The following is a 19,291-nucleotide window of genomic DNA, read 5'->3' on the forward strand; positions in this document are numbered from 1 at the left end:
TTTCCAAATTGTTAAATATTCCGTAAGAAGGCAAACATTGTGAAAAAAGCCGATCTACCAGCTCACAAATTGCCCACAATTCCAAGTGCTTGTCGGGATGAGGTGTCCCCAGTTCAAATATGACTATATGATTATAGTGAGGAGGACCAATTATATGAAGATGTGGTTGAAAATAGATTGTGCTCCTTTAACAGTTGTAATGCCGTGATTAAACAATCGTGTTCCAGATCTCTCTGCCTAGTTTTCACTAAACTTTGAAGTGCCACTGTGCTGAATTGATAGTTGCTTTGTCATGAAAATCCACTTTAAAATGGTGTAATCGCTTGTCGTAGTGTTCAAAAATATTCCAAAGTGGCGATCACACCCGCCTCCATTGTAATGCATTGGGCCTCAATTTCCCAGAAATCTTTGCATGCCGGTGCGACAGATGTTTTTGCAATGACGTCATCCAAACACATCACCTATCCCACTCTGTCTGATGGAAACCCTGTATGACTTAAAACGTATTATAAACGCGGATTAAACAATGAAAACATAACTCGTGTAAGTCGTTATTGGGAGGGAAGCTGTTCTACAGTCAATTAAGTCGTGTTCAGGAGTTTGTTTTTTTGTTTGTTTTTCCCCCACAATTTCTTTCATTATTTGGTTTAGTTTTAGTTTATACTAATAATAACCCTTATTCCTCCTCCGTGTCAGAGCCAGCAGACGCCATCCGGCCACCCTGACCCGCGTCTGTCTGTCCAGTTCTGGCGGATGGTCCAGGACGGACTGACAAACGCGGACAACGTGTCACGCAAGCGCGCACTGTACCTGCTGAAGAGGGCCGTGGCCCGGTCGGAGGAGGAGGAGGAGGCGTGCCACTGTCCCCGTTCTTCATCAGACCAAGGTAAAAAGGTGCTGGTTCCCAGCAAGTAGCTCTGGTCCGTAGGCAGCGCAGTGTTGATTTTGATGGCAAAAATTGTATTTAGTCGACTAAAATGTATTTTGGCGGGCCTTGATGGTGTAGACATGATTAATCCAACGCCATGTGTTCTCAGCAACTCTTTCAATCGTTAACAGATGAGATCTTGTTCAGATGGGATCCTAGTAGAAGCAAGTTGCTCAGAGAGTTCTGGGAGGATTATGCACTGGTGATGGAGACTTTGGAGGAGAACCAGGTAGGTAATCCCGAAAAAAAGGTGATTCCAATGTAGGCTATCACAACCATGTCAGTGATGTCCCCTGTCCCCCAACGCCCCCCAGCAATACCACTTGACCTTTCTATATTGTTGAGAACCTATTATGTAAATATGTCTTTTGCGTTATTAATTTACTACAATGCAGCAACCTCATGTGTACAATGATACCAGGCAACAATACAAACCATTCAGATTCGGATGTCGTCAGCAGCTTTCATTTCTGCTTGTTATTTATTTTTTTCCTGTGCAGATTCATGTCATCCGACCAGTTCTGAACAGAATCGACATGCTGATCCAAACAACAGCATCTGACAGTGAAGGTGGAGTAAGACTTAAAGACGGAGTGCCGTCATTATTGTACTTTTTCTGTTTTGTGTGTCTATGGAGTTAACCAGGTGTGGTTATAATATCGCGACACTTCATCTTTAAGCAACGATGCAACCCAAAGCACATGCCCTTCTACTTTTTACACTTACATGTCTAGGCCTGTCACAGTTGTTACATAATCGTATGATCGCACCTGCAGCGCGTTGTGTGAGCTTGTAGATTGGCTATTTTCAGCATGCAACTAAGTGAAAAATTAACTGTAGATTTAGTCTTATGATACTTTAGTTGACTAAAACGTTGACTACACTATGACCAAAACTAAATCAAACTTTATTCAGAAGACTGACTAAATGGAAATTTGACGCTGGTGAGGTGTGCCCAACCCCAGACGCAAGCACCTGAGCACCTCCCCCCCCCCCCCCCCCCCCCCCCCCCCAACCACCCCCCCACCCCCCAGTGGTTGCACTGTTGACTCGGCACAGTCTACGAAGTTGCATAACGATAGGTTGAGCGGGGGAAGTAATTTATCTTCTTCTTTAATCTGTCAGCTAATTTCCAAAAGAAATGAGTCGCTTCCTATATTCTGGGGGAAATAATCAGTTTAGAGTACAGTAGTCTACAGTAGTACTTCTGCAATGATCCAGTCGACATGGTCAGCATCTAGAAATGTGTTCATAAAATGTATTTATTGTGCGTGAACAAATGTTTTAAAATTGATTTTTTTGTTCATGAACAAATGTTTATAAAATGTTGTTCATAAAAGTAGAGATAAAGCACCGGTGACTAAACTAGGAAAACATCCGTGTCATTTCAGATTTTAGCGTTGCCTATTCAAAGATAGCAGATCCACAAGCTCACAGCCTGTCATCTGCTATTTATTTTTTTAAATGTTTGAAAAATCTTGAAAGTGATTGATTTTTCTTTTTTTTAATAATTTACTAATTAAGGAATTGTTTGAGAGCTACTGATTCATAGAATCAGCCTCAGGTCTTAATGGGTTAATTACAGCACTGGTTCCATTGGAACTGTTAGTTTTTCATTTTCATTTCCATTGAAAAGTATTGGTCTTGGACAGACATCCACATCCAGTGTAATGTAGACCCTCCACAAAGCCATGATGGCTAAAACCTTGATTATGCAGTCTAAAATCCTTGATTATGTGGGCTAGAATCCTTTATTATGCAGGCTAAAACCCTTGATTATGTGGGCTAAAATCCTTGATTATGCAGGCTAAAATCCTTGATTATGTGGGCTAAAATCCTTGATTATGCGGGCTAAAATCCTTGATTATGTGGGCTAAAATCCTTTATTATGTGGGCTAAAATCCTTGATTATGCGGGCTAAAATCCTTTTATTATGCAGGCTAAAATCCTTGATTATGTGATGAAATAGGTGATTTTGTGCAGTGAAATTGCAGGAAGTTGTGAAATATGCGGATGAATGTTAAATGCAAAATAAAAACATGCGGAAAGTTCAAATTGTGAAATATGCAAAAAGTTGCACAATATACGTTTTATTTTGTGTTGTGAAATATGCAGGAATTTGACAAATATGAGGGAAGTTTGCGCGATTATGCAACCTTTTTGTAGAAAACTTTTCATTGAATATGAAAATTTTCGCTGAATATTATAATGGCGTTTTTCTGGAGGTTCTAGTTAATGAACCGACATGTTGTTTGTGGATGGTGGTTTTGATGTTGCTGTGCTGACCAGTGCTCTCGTCTGTGTGTTGCAGTGTCAGGCTGTGGTCTGTTCCATCCGTCGTGGCTGCTATGCGTCTACCAGCGCATGTTTCACAGTGAAAACAAGTCCCTGATGAAGGAGGGAGTGTGGCACCTCCTGGACCTGCAGGCTCTCCGGCAGCCAGCCTTCGCCTCTGCCTTCTCAAAGGTCCACACAAACTTATGTTGTACCTGGTACAAAACATTTTCAGATGGGGTCGGCGGCCAAATACACATGATATTTGGGGTCCTTGACATGAAAACGTTTGAGCACCACTGACATAGCTACAGCAAACTGTAGCTATGTAAAAACTAAATGTGTTAATTTACAATTTACAATTTAGGCATTTAGCAGACGCTCTTAATCCAGAGCGACTTACATTAAGCAATAACAAAAGCATGGCATACATCACATATATAAAAAGTAGTTATCATGAATCATGCGTAGACTAAGAACGTAACAGTGGAGTATCTATGTAAACGATACATACTATACTATATAATATATTATACATGTGTACTATAAAGTGCTATGACTACATAAAGTGCAATTCTAGAGCTGTCTACGTAACAAGCTATAAGTCTGTTTAAAATACTATCTAAGTCTACATAATGTGCTATCTAAGGGGCTAGGCTAGGGCAAGTGCTACGGGCCATGGTGGAGTCTGAAGAGGTGGGTTTTCAGACTACGGCGGAAGATTGGGAGTGAGGCTGCAGTTCTGACTGTGATGGGAAGTGCATTCCATAGTTTTGGAGCCAGAAGGGAGAAGAGTTTGGGACGTGTGGAGCGTTGTCCCGGCGTTTTTAGTGAAGGTACCTCCAGCTTCCCTGCGTTAACCCATTAAGACCCGAATTTCGGTCATTACCCACGCTTCATGAGTCTGACCATAGATGAGAGTAGGAAGGAAGATTGCTCGGTAGACTAGAGCTTTGCCTTCTGGCTCAGCTCTGTTTTTGTCACAACAGTGCGGTACAGTGACTGCAATACCGCTCCTGCCGCTCGGATTCTCCGGCTGATCTCCTTCTCCGTCCTCCCCTCACTTGTTCACTGTGAACAAGACCCCTAGATACTTGAACTATTGTCTCATTCCCTACTTGGACTCACAATCCATCGGTTTCCTGCTGAGAACCATGGCCTTAGATTTGGAGATTTTTCACCCCTGTGTCAATTATCTAATGTGATCCTGGGCTCCACACACCCACACACTATTAATAAACAAAATCCATAAATAAGCTGGTCACCCATGTTGTCAGGTCACCAATATCATTGTAACCCCGTCATGCTGAAAGATGAAGGAGGCTGGCGAAGAGACAGGGATTTGAGTATTGGGATCTGGCTATTGAGATGTGGTACAATTATGCTGCATTTGGTGTTTTCAGCACCCTCTGGTGGATAAATAATATGTGCACTGATAGCCTTATCACAACTAGTTTTGCACTCAACTGAAAATGCTGAGATTTACATCTGAGTTTACATCATTTTTTCTGCTGTACTCTTGCTCTGCAGTTCATTGTTGGCCCCTTCATGGATGTACTCTCTGAAAGCTCCCTCTTTCACAGGTAGGAATCTTAACAAACTGTACAATCATTTTACAGACTGCAAAAAACGGCAGTCTGTTGATTTACTCCCTTTCCTAATTAAACAACTCTATATCTCTTCCCAGGGCTGCTGGTCAGAGCGTTGGGGATTGTCCTGAGTTGGGGGTGAAACTCAAAGCCTTCATGGTTACTTTCTTCACTAGCCTACCGTTGGAGGACAGAGGTACAGATAATATACACAATGATACTTATTATACTGGGAATTATGGGAAAGCATCCGTGTCATTTTAGATTTTTGAGTTGGCTAATAGCACATTTACAAGCTCGCAGAGAGTCACTAACTGCTGAGCTGGCCCGTTTTGAACAAAAAGCCTCAAATCATGTACGCATCGTGCAATTTACGTGAAATCTTTCACAGACTTTCCTACTAGGTTTCACATTGGCCTGTTATAGCGCCACCAACAGGTGGAGTTTTGCAAAACACATTTTTGGAACAAAATGCCTCAAATCATCCAATTGCTATCCAAGGCGTAAGAAGAAATGACACCCTTTTCACATTGGCCTATTATAGCGCCACGCCGCCACCAGGAGGCCACAACCTAACCTGCCCTGGTGGAGACCTGTGCCCCCCAGGGGCACCTTTTCTAGTTGTTATAGTTACTGTACTGTACTGTCATCTGTACCACTTTGCTCTGTGCTGTACTCTACTGGCCACTTTATGTGGTGCAGCTTTCTGTGTTTGGACATACATACAGACACAGGGACAGACATACGGACACACAGCTCCGTAATGGAGCAGAGGCATCGCTCAAAAGTAAAAAGCTGACACGAAGTGGGGTGAGGTGGAGTCTGAAGAGCTCAGTCTTCAAACTATGGCAGAGCATTGAGGAGTGAGTCTGCAGTTCTGAGTTTATTCCACGGCTTGCGAGCCAGGAGGAAGAAGAGTGTAGATGATGTGTGGAGCGGTGTCCTCGATGTTGTAGTGGAAGGTAAAAAATAAACCTTTCTGTATTAGCTGATTATGCCATACATACGTTAATAGTGCGCACATATTTGATTACATACTCTGGTCTGGAAACTTCATATGTCCAAAACTGTTGCTTTTCAGGATTCAAATTTAAAAAAATATCAAAAGTAGCAGATCTATGAGCTCAAAACACGTTGCTTTGTGCCACGCTTTGAGCTTGCAGATCTGCAACTTTTATTTTCAAAGATTAGTTTTTGGGGCTTTTATGCCTTTTATTTATAGGACAGTAGACTTGACAGGAAATAAGGGGAGAGAGATGGGGAGTGACACAGCAAAGGTTGTCGGGACCGGGAGTGGGATTAGCAGCCCCGGTGCCTGGACGCCTACGCCAGCCGTCTGGGCCAGATCTGCTGCTTTTCATGCTTTGTGTGATCAAATAGGGTGTTAATTTATGGAAAAACGTAAATGGAAAAAGTTTAAATATGGAGATAATATCCACGTATATTGGGGTTCAATTGTTTGATGTTTAATGCTTTTAGTTGTGCAGCCCCGCCCGGTTGCAGAATGCCATGCCATCTCTGACTGGTTGTCTGCTGCTCATGCTCTGTAGGGTCGGTGTTGCTGCAGCTGATTCAGAGGCTTGGATCGCAGCACTGGTGTGCAGTACCCATCCTCTTCCTGTCGGAGGCGCTGTCCTGCCTCCCTGACAGCCCTTTGCTGGGCACCGACGGGCTCAATGCTCTCAGGTACGTGTTCAGTTGGAAGACAATAACAAATGAATAAATAAAAATATCAACAATAAAATAATCTAAGATAGTGATGGTACAAATGCTACTAGTGAGAGTAATAATACAATAAGTATAAATTGTATATAAAATGTTTACGTCTGAAAAAATAATCTGGTCTGAAATGTTTTTGAAGCTTCATGATAGTTAATTTTCTTTTGTATACTCTTGTGTTTCTATATGCTCCTGTGATATTTTATTTTTATTATATATTTTTAATGTGGGCAAAATAAGCTTCGACTTCAGCCCATACCTTTTCGGCCAAATAGTCACTTTGTTGACTAAGTTCTACTGTAAATTGCTTGTTTTTCAAAAAAAATGACAAAAATAAATAAACTAAGAATGATACCAGACCATGTCCACATACACACTGTAGGGTCCGTCGTAACTAGAATGGACCGCGTGTGGATGAACTTTGTTTCTGTGGTGTCTTTCAGGGAAGTGATGCGTTGCACTATGATTACCCATCAGGTCCTGCTGAGAGGAGCGGCCCAGTGCTTTCTCCTACGCAGCGCTCTGCGTCTCACCGACGTGGTAAGATGAAGAGATGCATGAAATCAATGGGATATCCATCTACTAAGGCTGGGCAAATATACCCAAAATGTAGAACCTCTTACTGACTAAAGGCCTATTTGTAGTCCAGTTTTCGGTGACGAGATGACCACTGAAAACTACGACATGACGGTCATGCCGCGGTGGTCACCGCTCACATAAACACTCTTCACCGAAGAGCGTCTTCTTTCGCTCTTCACCGAAAACTGGACTATGACGCATTCCTGACTGAGCCATAGATTTGATGACCGGGTCATTTACAGTACAGACCTTTTGTCACATAGCTAAGGCAGTGTAAAGAAAAAAAATAATTCATTCGTTGTAATCGAGGAGAAAGTTTGAAATAATCATGATCATCATGCTCTAATATCTACTTTACTGAAACTTTCAATGTCGCTAGATAACATGGGGATTGTGTATTTCTTTGTTTGTGCTGCAGACCGCAGTCAGCGTTGATGATGTGTTCAGTTTCCTGGTGCATTTCCGCCCAGATGAGTCACTGTGCAGGGGGACGTCACTGTGGATTCAGGTAATGGCTGAACGCAACAGAAAAGCTGACCGTTGCTACCTATACAATGTGCTTAGTACAGCAGAGAAAGTGAGTTTATTCATAGTGGTTCTCAACCTTTTCAGGCCGTGACTCTTGGGAGATCCATTGAACCCCTTGTGGTCCCCGGACCGAGAACCAAAGTTAATAGTACATAATAGATAAAGTGCAAAACCAACCTTCCTCCACTCTAGCTGTGTGCCTGGCTGTCCATCAACGAAGACACCTTCAACGTCAGAGCCTACGTCCAGTCAGAGATGCACACCTTCCTCCAGGTCCCAGCTAGTACAGGTGAGTCCCACACCTTCCTCCAGGTCCCAGCTAGTACGGGTGAGTCTGAAAAGACAGATGTCACATCCATCTGACATTCAGTGCAGATCGGTCGGACGGCGATGAACTAGATACCTGAGTATTCAGTAAGTTCAGTTTAAGCTGCATCCCACAGATCCACGTCCATTTCCGCCTGCCTTACCGGTATGCCGCATGGCACCGTTAAAATGTTTTTTTTTTTTTTCATGGCCTCTAGTCTAGAACTCTAGTCTAAAGTAGGAACATTAGTGACTAAATTTGACTGAGGGACTGCCATTGGATTTTTTTGAATTTTCGTTTTTTCACGTCATATGAAAGCAGGGAATCATAGCTTCAAACTGACATATTGGTTGTTCAGTTTGACCCACCAGTTTTGGAGATATGGCTTATAGAGTAATGTCTTGCAGAAAAATGCGAGTTGAGAAAACCGGCTTGAAAGGTTCACTGCTGTGGTCTCTAACATTACACCTAGCTACATGTTTGGGCATTTATTTCATATTTACATGTCGATTTCAGCTCTGACACTTATTTCAGACATGCTCTAGTATGTGAAGAGTCTGCCTGTGCTATTAACTCATTTTGAAAAAAAAAAGAAAAAAAAGTTTTTCTCCTCTGGTGAAAAGCGGTAATTTGCGCGATGGCAGTCTCTCAGTCAAATCTGGTCACATTAGATCGGACACCTTACCACAGAATGTAGGCCTTGGGATTTTTCTCTCTCTCAATTTTCATGGATTTATTATACTTGTAACTTAATTTAATGTTGATGCTTGTCAAATTGTCCTATGGTTTGTATATTTTATGTATGATATGTTACAAGAAGGCTATCATTTACTGTCGCCATTCTTCAGGTCAAAATGAAAGCTTACCCGATCCCAAAGAGGCCGATAAGCTAGCCAGAGCCGTTCTGCTGTGTGTGGACATGCAGGAAAACACAGACTCTGGCTTGGAAGTGCTACTGTCCCCGTTGTTGGACACGCTGAGCCGGATCAGCACCAACGTCTACCTCCCGCTACGCAAGACAGACAAGTGCCTTCAGCTGCTGCTGCGACTGCTGCAGCTCAAAGCAACACCTCACTGTCGCAAGGCGGAAGACAAGCAAGGTTTGTTTGCAGTAATCTCTCTGACAGCAAACAGTGTTGATTTTGTCTATGACACTAATTGTAGTGTAAAAAGTACAATATTTGCCTCTGAGATGTAGTGGAGTAGAAGTGAATGTATTGAAAATATGAAAATCCATTAAAGTAAAAGAAACGTGAGTTACTTTTACTTGTACAGTACGTGAGTTAATGTACACCACTGGCAAATACTGTCACGCTAAATGCCAAACACTGTTTCAGATGACACTCTGCTCTGTGTGTATCACAGGTGACAATGTTTCAGATGACACTCTCTGCTCCGTGTGTATCACAGGTGACAGAGTGGCGGTGGACATGGAGAAGATCATGCTGCAGGTCTTTGATCCCGTTCAGGAGTTTATCCTGAGACGACTGTGCGGGGAACTTGTAGAGGTACAGTCCCTGCATGCTGTCACCTCAATGCAGCCTAGCATAGATGAGTGGTTCTCAACCCCTCACAGAATCCTATTTGAACAGGGAACGCCCCCCCCCTACCCTGCCCTGACAAGCACTCGGAAGTGTTGGAGTTGTTGAGGCATTTAGGTTTATTTTGACTCTGTTCCACAGATAAACGTTGTCACTTCAGTGTCATCAGTGCCCCCCACAAAAGCATGTGGCCATCCCCCTGTGGGTCCCGACCCACAGGTTGAGAACCACTGGCATACATTACTGTTGTCCATGCAACGTTAGTTGTGCTTTGCAGCTAGGGGTGGAAATCTCTAGGTACCTAACCTGATGATTCCATTCAGATTCAGAGGGCTACAATTCGATGATAAATCAATTTCCAATGCACCACGATGCATCTCCATTCCAATAATACGATTTATTTCCCCCTCACTGTGTGACTAATGATCCATAATGAAAGCAGATGAATTCACTTCCATTATCTTTTATTACATTACAAACAAAAACATTAAGAAATGACGATTCACAATCGTCCATGTCCGCATCGTGATTAATCTATGACTGGGTTTTATTTCCCACGCCTACATGCAGGTATGTGACGTGGAGCGGGCGGAGCTATACCTCGGCGTGTTGAGGCATCTGGTGGCGATGTACGGCGGCGTTCCCCAGTATCGCTCTAAGATACAACAGACCTATTTCCCTAAAGTCATCAGAGGTTGTCTCAGGACCCTGCAGGAACCAACACCACAGGTACCATCACTGTTACCACTGGAGACTGGCAGGTTTAATGCCACTCCAGAGGAAAAGAGATGCCTGTCTGTTTTGTGAAATTGAAAATTAGGTTAACTTTTTGTTTTATTGCCCTAAATATGACGACATGAGAGAGGTACAGTATTTGTTAGTAAGATGTCTTCTGTTTGTGGTGATGTCCTTGAGTTAGATGATTATGAAAAGAACCTCAGGATTCAAATAAAAAAAATAGTAGTATCTATGCACTAGTTGCTGACTTGTATAACAAGGTTAAATCTTGTTCCGTGTGTTGCCAGATCCTCTCCGTACCAGGCCAAGTGTCCAGGGCGGTGGCCATGGCGTCACTGGCCACAGTGTGTGTCCTGGTGGAGCAGCAGCACATGTCTGACCAGCGCTCAGAGACCGCAGCCGCTCTGAGCTCTCTGAATGACTACTTGTACAGCTCGGTGCAATGCGCCTCAAACAGCCAAAGCCCTCTGGGACGGTTCAACCAGAGACTGCTGAAGCCACAGACCATAGACAGCACAAGGTTAGTGTGTTTTGCTTTTACGGAAAAGCATTATCCACTTAAGATTAAAAAAATACTTTTATCCACCACTGGGGAGCGGTGTGATGTTTCTTTCCTGTCAGTTGAGTACCACTGTCTTTCATTACAAATTATTAATTTAATGTTATTTATTTTAAGTGTAAAAATTTTTTGGCGCTTTATCTTCGGAAGCACAGATAAATAAATGAATGGCTAGACTCGGCGTGATCTCATATATATGCCATTTTCACCAATTGTTGCCCCCCTTCCTCCCGCCCAAAGTCGTTGCGATAGGGTTCAAGTGGTTAAAGGCCGTCCGATGTGATTTGAGCGTTATGCCTGATTTTATATGATGACTCGTCGTACGATGGTGTTGCAAACACCGAACACAGCAGACCCACAATGTTTGGCACGTGACAAAAAAAAAAAACGAAAAAGTATCCATTTTTGTGGGGCTTTTATTTATGTTTTGCCTACAGTGATGCAGGACTGCAGGGTCCTGTGCTGAAGAACTGGGGCCGCATGTCGGCTCACTTCATGAGGGACCAGTGGATCTGCCTGAGCTTCCTGATGAGGGCCGGTGTCATGTCTGATACTGAGGAGACTTCCAGGTAGGGCTGGGCCATATTATGGAGAAATATAATATCACGTTATTTTTCAAGCAGTATCACGAAACCACAATATTATCAAAATTATTTTTCATGTTAGTTTGTATGGTTGTTTTTCCAAGATATTTAACAGTACAACCACCTACAAGCTAACACAAACTTAAAAGAAAAAGGAGTAACATGGTTTTGACCTGTAGAACGAAACGTAAAGTATAAATTAAGGTATGGAGCTGCAAATCATACAATGTATTCACTGTGTCACGATGATTCACTGTATCATCATGTCGACGATATTTCATATCACCATATTGCCTCCATGGATTAAAGTTCACAGTCGCCACAACTGATTTCAGTCATTTGGATGCCAGCATTTCTTTCTATTTAAGAATAAGCGAATAAGCCAAAGTAGTCAAACTAATATTATGTGCAGAAGCATCTTCCATAAAACCCTATGGTCTCGGATATTTCATATAAAAGCAAACCTTAAAGCCTTGGTCTGTGATTTCTTCACCTGATTGGCAGTATGTAACGGCAGAAACAATATTACTAAAACATCATCATTTAATTTACATAATTGTATTAATTGTTTAGGAAACGGTGCCAGTAGTGTGGGGGCACACTGTTTCAGTTGTGAGATATTAATCCATATGGCCCACCCCTACCTCCAGGATCCCTGGGGGCCTGGAGGCTGCGCTGGCCTGCTGTGTGGAGGCCCTGTCTCTGCTGCCCAACGACCTGGTGCTGCCCGTACTGGCCTTCATGGAGCAAGTGATGCCAAAGGTTAGTTCTCCAAGCTGTAGCATTAAGTCTGTGTGTTTGACTAGAGTTTGACTGGATTGTTGAATTCCTACAATGACCATAATACTTTGGTGCACTTGTGGAGGGGAGACACCCCATGTGGGCTGTCTTACTGAGACAACATGTAGTCCAGGAAGGACGTGAGACCACATTTTCACGTCAGATTTCCTCCCATGAAGATGGCGTCATGACTAAAATATCTAAAAACGCATATTACACACAAAAACTAAAAAACAGTAAAGTGTTTCTTATGTCCTAAACATCATTCAGATAAGATATGGTTGCAAAATGGGTGAAGTGGCCCTTTATCCCCTGGATTTGGGAATATTGTATGTTGCAATACCGGTATATAATATATTTTTGAGTGGTGCTACTAGCCCCATCCAACGCTTGGCTTTGTGTGTGCCCCCTTGGAAGTCATGTGGAAGCCAAGTCTATGGACTTGTTATGTTTTCTTTATTCATGCCCTCCTGTGACGTCATGTGGCAGCCACAGTGGGTGCCATAACTACACACGAGTCAGTGTGACGTTTTAGGGGAGCTAGAGCTCCTCCAGTGCATGGCTTTCCGAAATTATGTCATTTTGGTACAAAGTCTATGGACTTTTGTTTGTTTAGAGCCTAATTATAAATTCCCTGTCACCACCCAAGTCTATGGACTTTAATGTTTGTTTAGGGTAAAGTATGATTTAATTCGTGCCAGCCAACTCTATGGACTTTAATGTTTGTTTAGGGTAAATTGAGTAAGAAGTCATCTTGCTGATATATTAAATACTGTAAATCTTATAATACATTTGTAATATGCACAGGGGTACCATTATGTCAATATGCACACGGGTACCATTATGTAGGGATTATTAGGCAAGATTATGATGTCAATTAGCCAGAAATCAAATGCAACCCCGACTCGCCAGCGAATCGAATACACATTTAATTCCTATCTACTTGCATCTCATTAACGTCCAATTGAAGACGTGAGTCACTTAGCCTGTCAATATACACATAGTTTCCACTCGGAATGAAGCGCTTTGAAACTATGTACATACTGTGTATCTTATCATAAAAACGTCTATCTGAAGACGTGAGTTACGAATACCTGGTATGAATAAATACTGTGTTACAGTTTCCCCCCAATATAAAACAAATCAAATACACACAGACGGAATCAAAGAATAGTCCAGAGATTTGTTTAGATTGTACCAGCAAAATGAGATATTTATTATATCGAAATACTGTTACAAAATGCTTGCACCTGGTTGTGTGCAATCATTCATTCAAAAATAATACCACATAGCAAATGAACGAGCGCGTCAACAGGTATTTAGTGGAGACATGAGCTTCAGCTAAATAAACTGTTGTGCATTGAAAATATATATTTTGCCAGGCCGGTGTGAGTCCTACCTTTGATAACTCGCGCGGTGAAGCGGAGTTAGTCAATGGTAGTACACAATTAAATTCGATCTGGTCAAAATGATATTACAATTATAGCTTCGTTCTGTTTAAAACACGTAGCAAAGAATATGGATAGTATAGTTTTAGGAAGAAGAAAGAGGAAAGAGGTTCTCGCGAGGAGGGCTCTATGGTTGGCGTCACTTTTAAGATTTAAATGACAAAACTACGTCAAAAGGGTAGCTAATCCTATCCTTAGTTCTGAACACTATTTTGTATTAAAAGAATGTCGTTCTGGGAGCTTGAATGTTATCAAATACATCCTTGACCAACCTTTGTGATGATGGAACCTCAGCGGCGCTCGGAAACTGGATACCAGGGTTAAGTTGACAAAATTAGCTTCCAGCGCGGCACGCGAGTGTAACTTTACTCGTCCTTCTTTGGTTAAAGTATAAAGTATAGAAAAGTCGATCAAATCGTTTCATATGGAAACCCACAAGTGGTTAGCAAAACGGGACTCGCTCTAAGTCCTGATGTACGTGGTTTCCGTGGCGGTGCAGTTCTAAGAGCCCACCGGCTGAGGCAGCCGGCGTCTCGGGGAGAAGAAACACCAAAACTGAGCAACGTGTCTTGGGTGACACACGTTATATTAAAAAGGGGTCTCAAACTAAATTAGGCGTTTTCCTTTGTCTAACTCCAAAACCAGTTTTAACCAGTTTTAGTTGGAGTCAACAGAATTGTTTATACAGCTTTTACGGCCCACAGGAAGAGGGGAAAGACGCTGTCCTGTGCACCTATCACTCTCTCTCCTTATCGCTGGCCTAATCGCTAAGGAATCTTCTCTTTCAGATGTGTGCGCACACACACACACACCCACACACACACACACACACACACACACACACACGTGCGCACCAACGCACACACATTTCCTCTCATTTGACGGACATGTTCACTCTGGTCTCAACGCAGTGGTTAGAACATAGGTAGAACAAAGAGGAGAAACAGTAATAATAACATTTGAGGACAGGTGTCCTACACATTCATTTATAGCGTTGCGTGGGTGTTTAAGGCAGTGTGTATGCGTGTTGTAATCCAATTCCACGCAGGTCTGTTTGCGTGTTGATTTGTGAGTCTGTTTCTTGGTTGAACGGTTTCTTGCGTGCCAGCCGATCTGCTTAAGCACTTAAAAAGGCAAAAGGGGTCGCTGGGAGGTTGAGGCGTCCTGGTTGCTTAGTCAGTGTAAACATCAAACTGGTGTGTGTGTGGTGAACCAGTGATTTAGTGCCAAGAGGGATGTCACCCTCCCCCTGTTGGTTTTGGTCCTCTAAATTATACTCACTCAAGAGGAACCGGTTTGGGGGGGGGTGTTGCATTGGTTCAACTTGCATAATTGTCAATTACAAACCCTCCCAATGTCAGGCTACATATCCCCTCTCTAGGATAAATGAAGAGACAACGTTCGTGGACCTTCGTTTGGCCTAGTTACATATCCTGACCTCCATTCGGGACAAGATGTCAAGTTGAGGCCAATGGGGTGTCTGTCTTGCCCATAGGGCCCCTTTTTCGACAGTGGGGTCGCGTTCCCCTGTAGTGGTGTCAATGTTCGTAGCACTCCCTTGGATGCCCAGGATAGCACCTGTGACACAGGGGAAAGGTAGGAAAGGCAGTGTCTGTACGGTCGTTTCAGGTAGGTGTAGAGTTCTGCTGGGTGCAGAGTAGATTCCATGAGAGAGTGCACAGGCGACAGTGTCTGAATGTCATTCAGGCTTCCCCGAGCACGACATACGCTCCCAGGGGAAACAACACAATGTCAATTCATTCAAAACACTGTCATTCAGGTGGATGCCAGGTTCCGCTAGTCACGGAGCAGCATCCATGAGAGAGAGAAACAGGAGACAGTGTCTGAAGGTCATTCAGGCTTCCCCGAGCACGACATACGCTCCCAGGGGAAACAAAACAATGTCAATTCATTCAAAACACTGTAATTCAGCTGGGTGTAATGCCCTCCAGGCATGGCGTAGCATTCATGTGGGGAAGAAAGAGCGGACAGGAGACAGTGTCTGTAGTGTCATCCAGGCGGATGCAAGGTTCCGCTAGGCGCGGGGTAACATCCATGTGAGGGAGAGAGAGGCAGGAGGCAGTGTCTGTAATGTCATTCAGGTGGGTGTAAGGCTTCCCCGAGCACGACCATACGCTCCCGGGGGAAACACAACAATGTCAAAACATGTCATTGCTGGCAGGTCAAAGTGTTATTGACCACATCATGCACCCAAAACGACATGGTTTCTCCTAAGTCATTTTACACTGAGCTCTCTACTCCTATTGATAAAGTTGTACTGGTCTAACCAGGGTGATAGAGAAGAGAAAAGTGGAACAAGGGCCAGAGTAGAAGAGAGGAAATAATACTTTCGTTTGTTAAAATAAAATTCAAACGATAACAGACTATAAGGAGCAAATGGCTCAACGTCTAGTGGAAATAATTATTTTGTCTGGTAAAAACAAACAAACGAAAAAACTAAGGAGCAATGGCTCACACTCTAATGGTAGAAAACAAAACAGTAACTACATTTTGTGACCACAGGTGGTTTAGCAGGCTAGTGCACCTACAGGTTTGAATTCATTCCGCTAGCGAGGTTGATGTTTGATCATGTCTCACACCGAGTCAGGAAACGGAACAAAAGGTCAACCCTCTATCTTAGGAAGCATTATTCTGCACAGGCACTTTGAGGTCGTTTTTATAATAATAAAACAAGAAAATGTAAACAAAAATTACTAATGGTGTGTGTGTTACACATACCAAGTGATCATCCCGTTTCGGTAGGGGAGGAGGTTTCTTACTGTTTCACGGGAAACAGGGTCCTATGTTGCTTAAACTATCTAGGCGAGAAACTCAATAGGCTAGGCACAACACAGCTAAGAGCTCTACAATGTAGAGCAGCCAACAAGGCGTGCCTGCCGGTGAGTTCTCTCGCCTTGGTTTTGGTCTCAGAGTCTGTCAGTTCGGTGATTGTCTGGGGCGTGTGTAATTTGATTTGGTTTCGGTGTACCCATTTTGTCACTGGCTTGCCTTGGCCTTTCCATTTGGGGAGGGACCTATTGTTCATCCCCTCTTGGTGAGCAAAAGTGGAACACCGAACCAAACCCCTTACTTGGAGCTGGTCCTGCGAGGGCCTTTTGCCATAGTGGGCTTTCTTGACCTCCATGCTCTTTGCCAAGTTCTTCTGAGAAGATCTGGCAAATGGTCCAATCCAATCTATCTGCAGATCTGCCCATGGGAACATAATTCCCCTCTCTTGTAAGGGTGTTCTCGGGGTTGGACTTGAAGGTTGGAACTGACAGCACGTCAAACAACCTTTCACATAATGAACCACGTCTTGGTACATTTTGGGCCAATAGGCCATCTGGCACAACTCATCGCAGGTTGCCTCGACACCTCGGTGTACAGCAGTTGGGGAGTTGTGGCCGAAGCTTAATAGTACCCCCCTGTGGTGCTGGGGTATAACTAGACGCGGAGAAGTATATGAATCAACAGCATACACCAACAGACCATTGCTCAGTGACATGTAGTCGCTTGACACCAGTAGTTGTGTTAAATACTCTGTTGAGTCCCTGTCCGTGTCAGGGATAGGTGTTGGTGTGTCCCCAGCAAGGAGCGCCATCATGTGGGCTAGGGCTGGGTCAGCCGCCTGTAATGACACTAGATCAAAGTCTCTTTTCACAGGGGCCGTCGTCCCATCAGGGGACCGTTGGTCCCGCTGCAGTAACGCAGGGATTTTGCCAATGACCGGAATGGTCAGGCTGGAATCATAGAAGTCAGTGCTTATCAACAAACCCAAGTCTGTTCCTTCGCACAAAGTGACGTCGGTATCCAGCCTGTCTGTAGACCTTCCTTCCACATCCAAAATGGGTGTGCCTTGGAAAGTCAGACTTTGCCGTAACTGGGCATCTCTCCCCCCTAAAGGAGGAGTCCCCGGTGGGGAATTAGTGCCCTGTAAGCAAGTTATTTCCAGCTGTGCCTCCACGAGGTCACTGTTGGTCTGTTGAAACTGGGTAAACTGCGCCTTGAGGTCGGCGATCTCTTGTTTAGCCCTATTCAACTTACTATCTGTGGTGGCTAGCTTGGTGACAATATCAGTCAAGCGAGCCTGTGTCTCTCGTAACTCAAGTTCATCAGTCAAGTCTTTTATCTGCTGCTGAGACCTGGCAATTGCCTCCACGTTAGCTTTGACTGCTAAGCAATCAAGCTCATGTAACCGGACTAAGTTTGCCAATACATGCCCAGTTAATTTCTCGCGTTCTGCCTCAGTGTAAAGTCTTGATTCAGCATGAGCACTAGCTAAAGTTTGGAGATTTGAAAGGACTGTGTCTGCATCTATTTGACCGACGTTAGGAATGTCAGAGTCTGTCAGACTAAGCATCTTTCTTATAGCTACGCAACAATCCATGTTCCCTGTTCGTGTAGCTGGCTAACAGCACAGTATGCTTCTAAGCCGCAACAACTCTGTCAACAGACAGCGGTAGGAAACAATGCAACAACCACGCTCCCTCGCTGCCTCTCAGGCAAAAACAGCACTGTGGTCCTCAATTTGGTTTGAGGACAATTGTGCACAAGTGAAAAGGCTATATCGTTTGTGTTATTATTCCTGCCCCTAACCCCCCTTTTTATTAACACCCTTAGTTCCTTTTGCAAGGAAGAAAGGGAGTGAATAAAAATTAAAAAGGGAATAAACACAAAAAAAAATTAAAATAATTTTGAATTAAAAATCTCAAACTGTAAATGTCCAAAATTAAAATAATTAATTAAACCCAATCAGTCAATTGCCTGATCAACAAAACCTCAAAGGCTTAATCAACCACACATTCAACCAAACGAGAATAACCAATTAAAGCTCAATTTGTAAATGGCTCAAATGAAAATAATTAATTAAACCCAATCAATCAACTGCCTGATCAACAAAACCTCAAAGGCTTAATCAACCACACATTCAACCAAACGGGAATAACCAATTAAAACTCAATTTGTATGTGGCTCAAATGGAAATAATTAATTAAACCCAATCAATCAACCGCCTGATCAACAAAACCTAAAAGGCTTAATCAACCACACATTCGACCAAACGGGAATAACCAATTAAAACTCAATTTGTATGTGGCTCAAATGAAAATAATTAATTAAACCCAATCAATCAACTGCCTGATCAACAAAACCTCAAAGGCTTAATCAACCACACATTCAACCAAACGGGAATAACCAATTAAAACAGCAAGCCAATCGCCTGGTCGATCAAAACCTCAAAAGGTTGTTAGATCCACCACTCACTTAGCCAGAAGGTTATTTCGAGCCTTAAATTTTAAATGCCACCAAGGAATGACTGAATCTCTTGAAATTCACACTCCTAATGACAAAATGGTATTAATTAAGTAAACTCAACAATTTAATTGCCTGGTCAATTAAAACATCAACCACACACTTAAACAGAGTTTATTTTAAAAATCCCAGCGTCCAACGAGAGATCGGAATGAATCATTAAAAATAATTAAGTCAATCCCCATCTCAAAATTGGAACCGTAATCTTCAAAACAAACCCATTTGAGCATAACGGGCCAATGAATCGACTGAAATCCTGAAAGATTTTAAAACGATCAGTCAACCAAAGTCCACCTTATCATTGACCAAGTCAAATGATAATGCCTGAAATAAGCTAGGGCAGGGGTGTGATTAAAACGAATAACAAAAGACCTGTATCCCTTAAACAAAACAAGCCTGAATTTGCA

The 19,291-nt window shown here is 43.0% G+C and overlaps 1 protein-coding gene across 4 annotated transcripts in view; it reads left to right on the top strand.

Annotated features, from left to right (window-relative positions):
- The window catches only part of tarbp1 (TAR (HIV-1) RNA binding protein 1), a 54,173-nt gene that overhangs the window by 4,716 nt on the left and 30,166 nt on the right, over positions 1–19,291 (top strand). For 3 of the 4 annotated variants that reach the window (XR_013790914.1, XM_079511720.1, XM_079511722.1), the window contains exons 3-18: positions 697–886; positions 1,060–1,157; positions 1,429–1,498; positions 3,240–3,394; positions 4,733–4,785; positions 4,890–4,987; positions 6,342–6,477; positions 6,954–7,050; positions 7,508–7,597; positions 7,810–7,906; positions 8,773–9,024; positions 9,335–9,432; positions 10,036–10,194; positions 10,491–10,723; positions 11,200–11,331; positions 11,997–12,108. Coding sequence is in view for 3 of the 4 variants with exons in the window: in XM_079511720.1 (XP_079367846.1) it covers positions 697–886; positions 1,060–1,157; positions 1,429–1,498; positions 3,240–3,394; positions 4,733–4,785; positions 4,890–4,987; positions 6,342–6,477; positions 6,954–7,050; positions 7,508–7,597; positions 7,810–7,906; positions 8,773–9,024; positions 9,335–9,432; positions 10,036–10,194; positions 10,491–10,723; positions 11,200–11,331; positions 11,997–12,108 (2,070 nt within the window). In the remaining variant the exon portion in view is untranslated. The remainder of the gene's footprint in view (positions 1–696; positions 887–1,059; positions 1,158–1,428; positions 1,499–3,239; positions 3,395–4,732; positions 4,786–4,889; positions 4,988–6,341; positions 6,478–6,953; positions 7,051–7,507; positions 7,598–7,809; positions 7,907–8,772; positions 9,025–9,334; positions 9,433–10,035; positions 10,195–10,490; positions 10,724–11,199; positions 11,332–11,996; positions 12,109–19,291) is intronic. The other variant, XM_079511721.1, reaches the window with a different exon arrangement.

Source organism: Electrona antarctica (assembly GCF_951216825.1).
Source record: "Electrona antarctica genome assembly, chromosome: 10".
Taxonomy (NCBI): domain Eukaryota; kingdom Metazoa; phylum Chordata; class Actinopteri; order Myctophiformes; family Myctophidae; genus Electrona; species Electrona antarctica.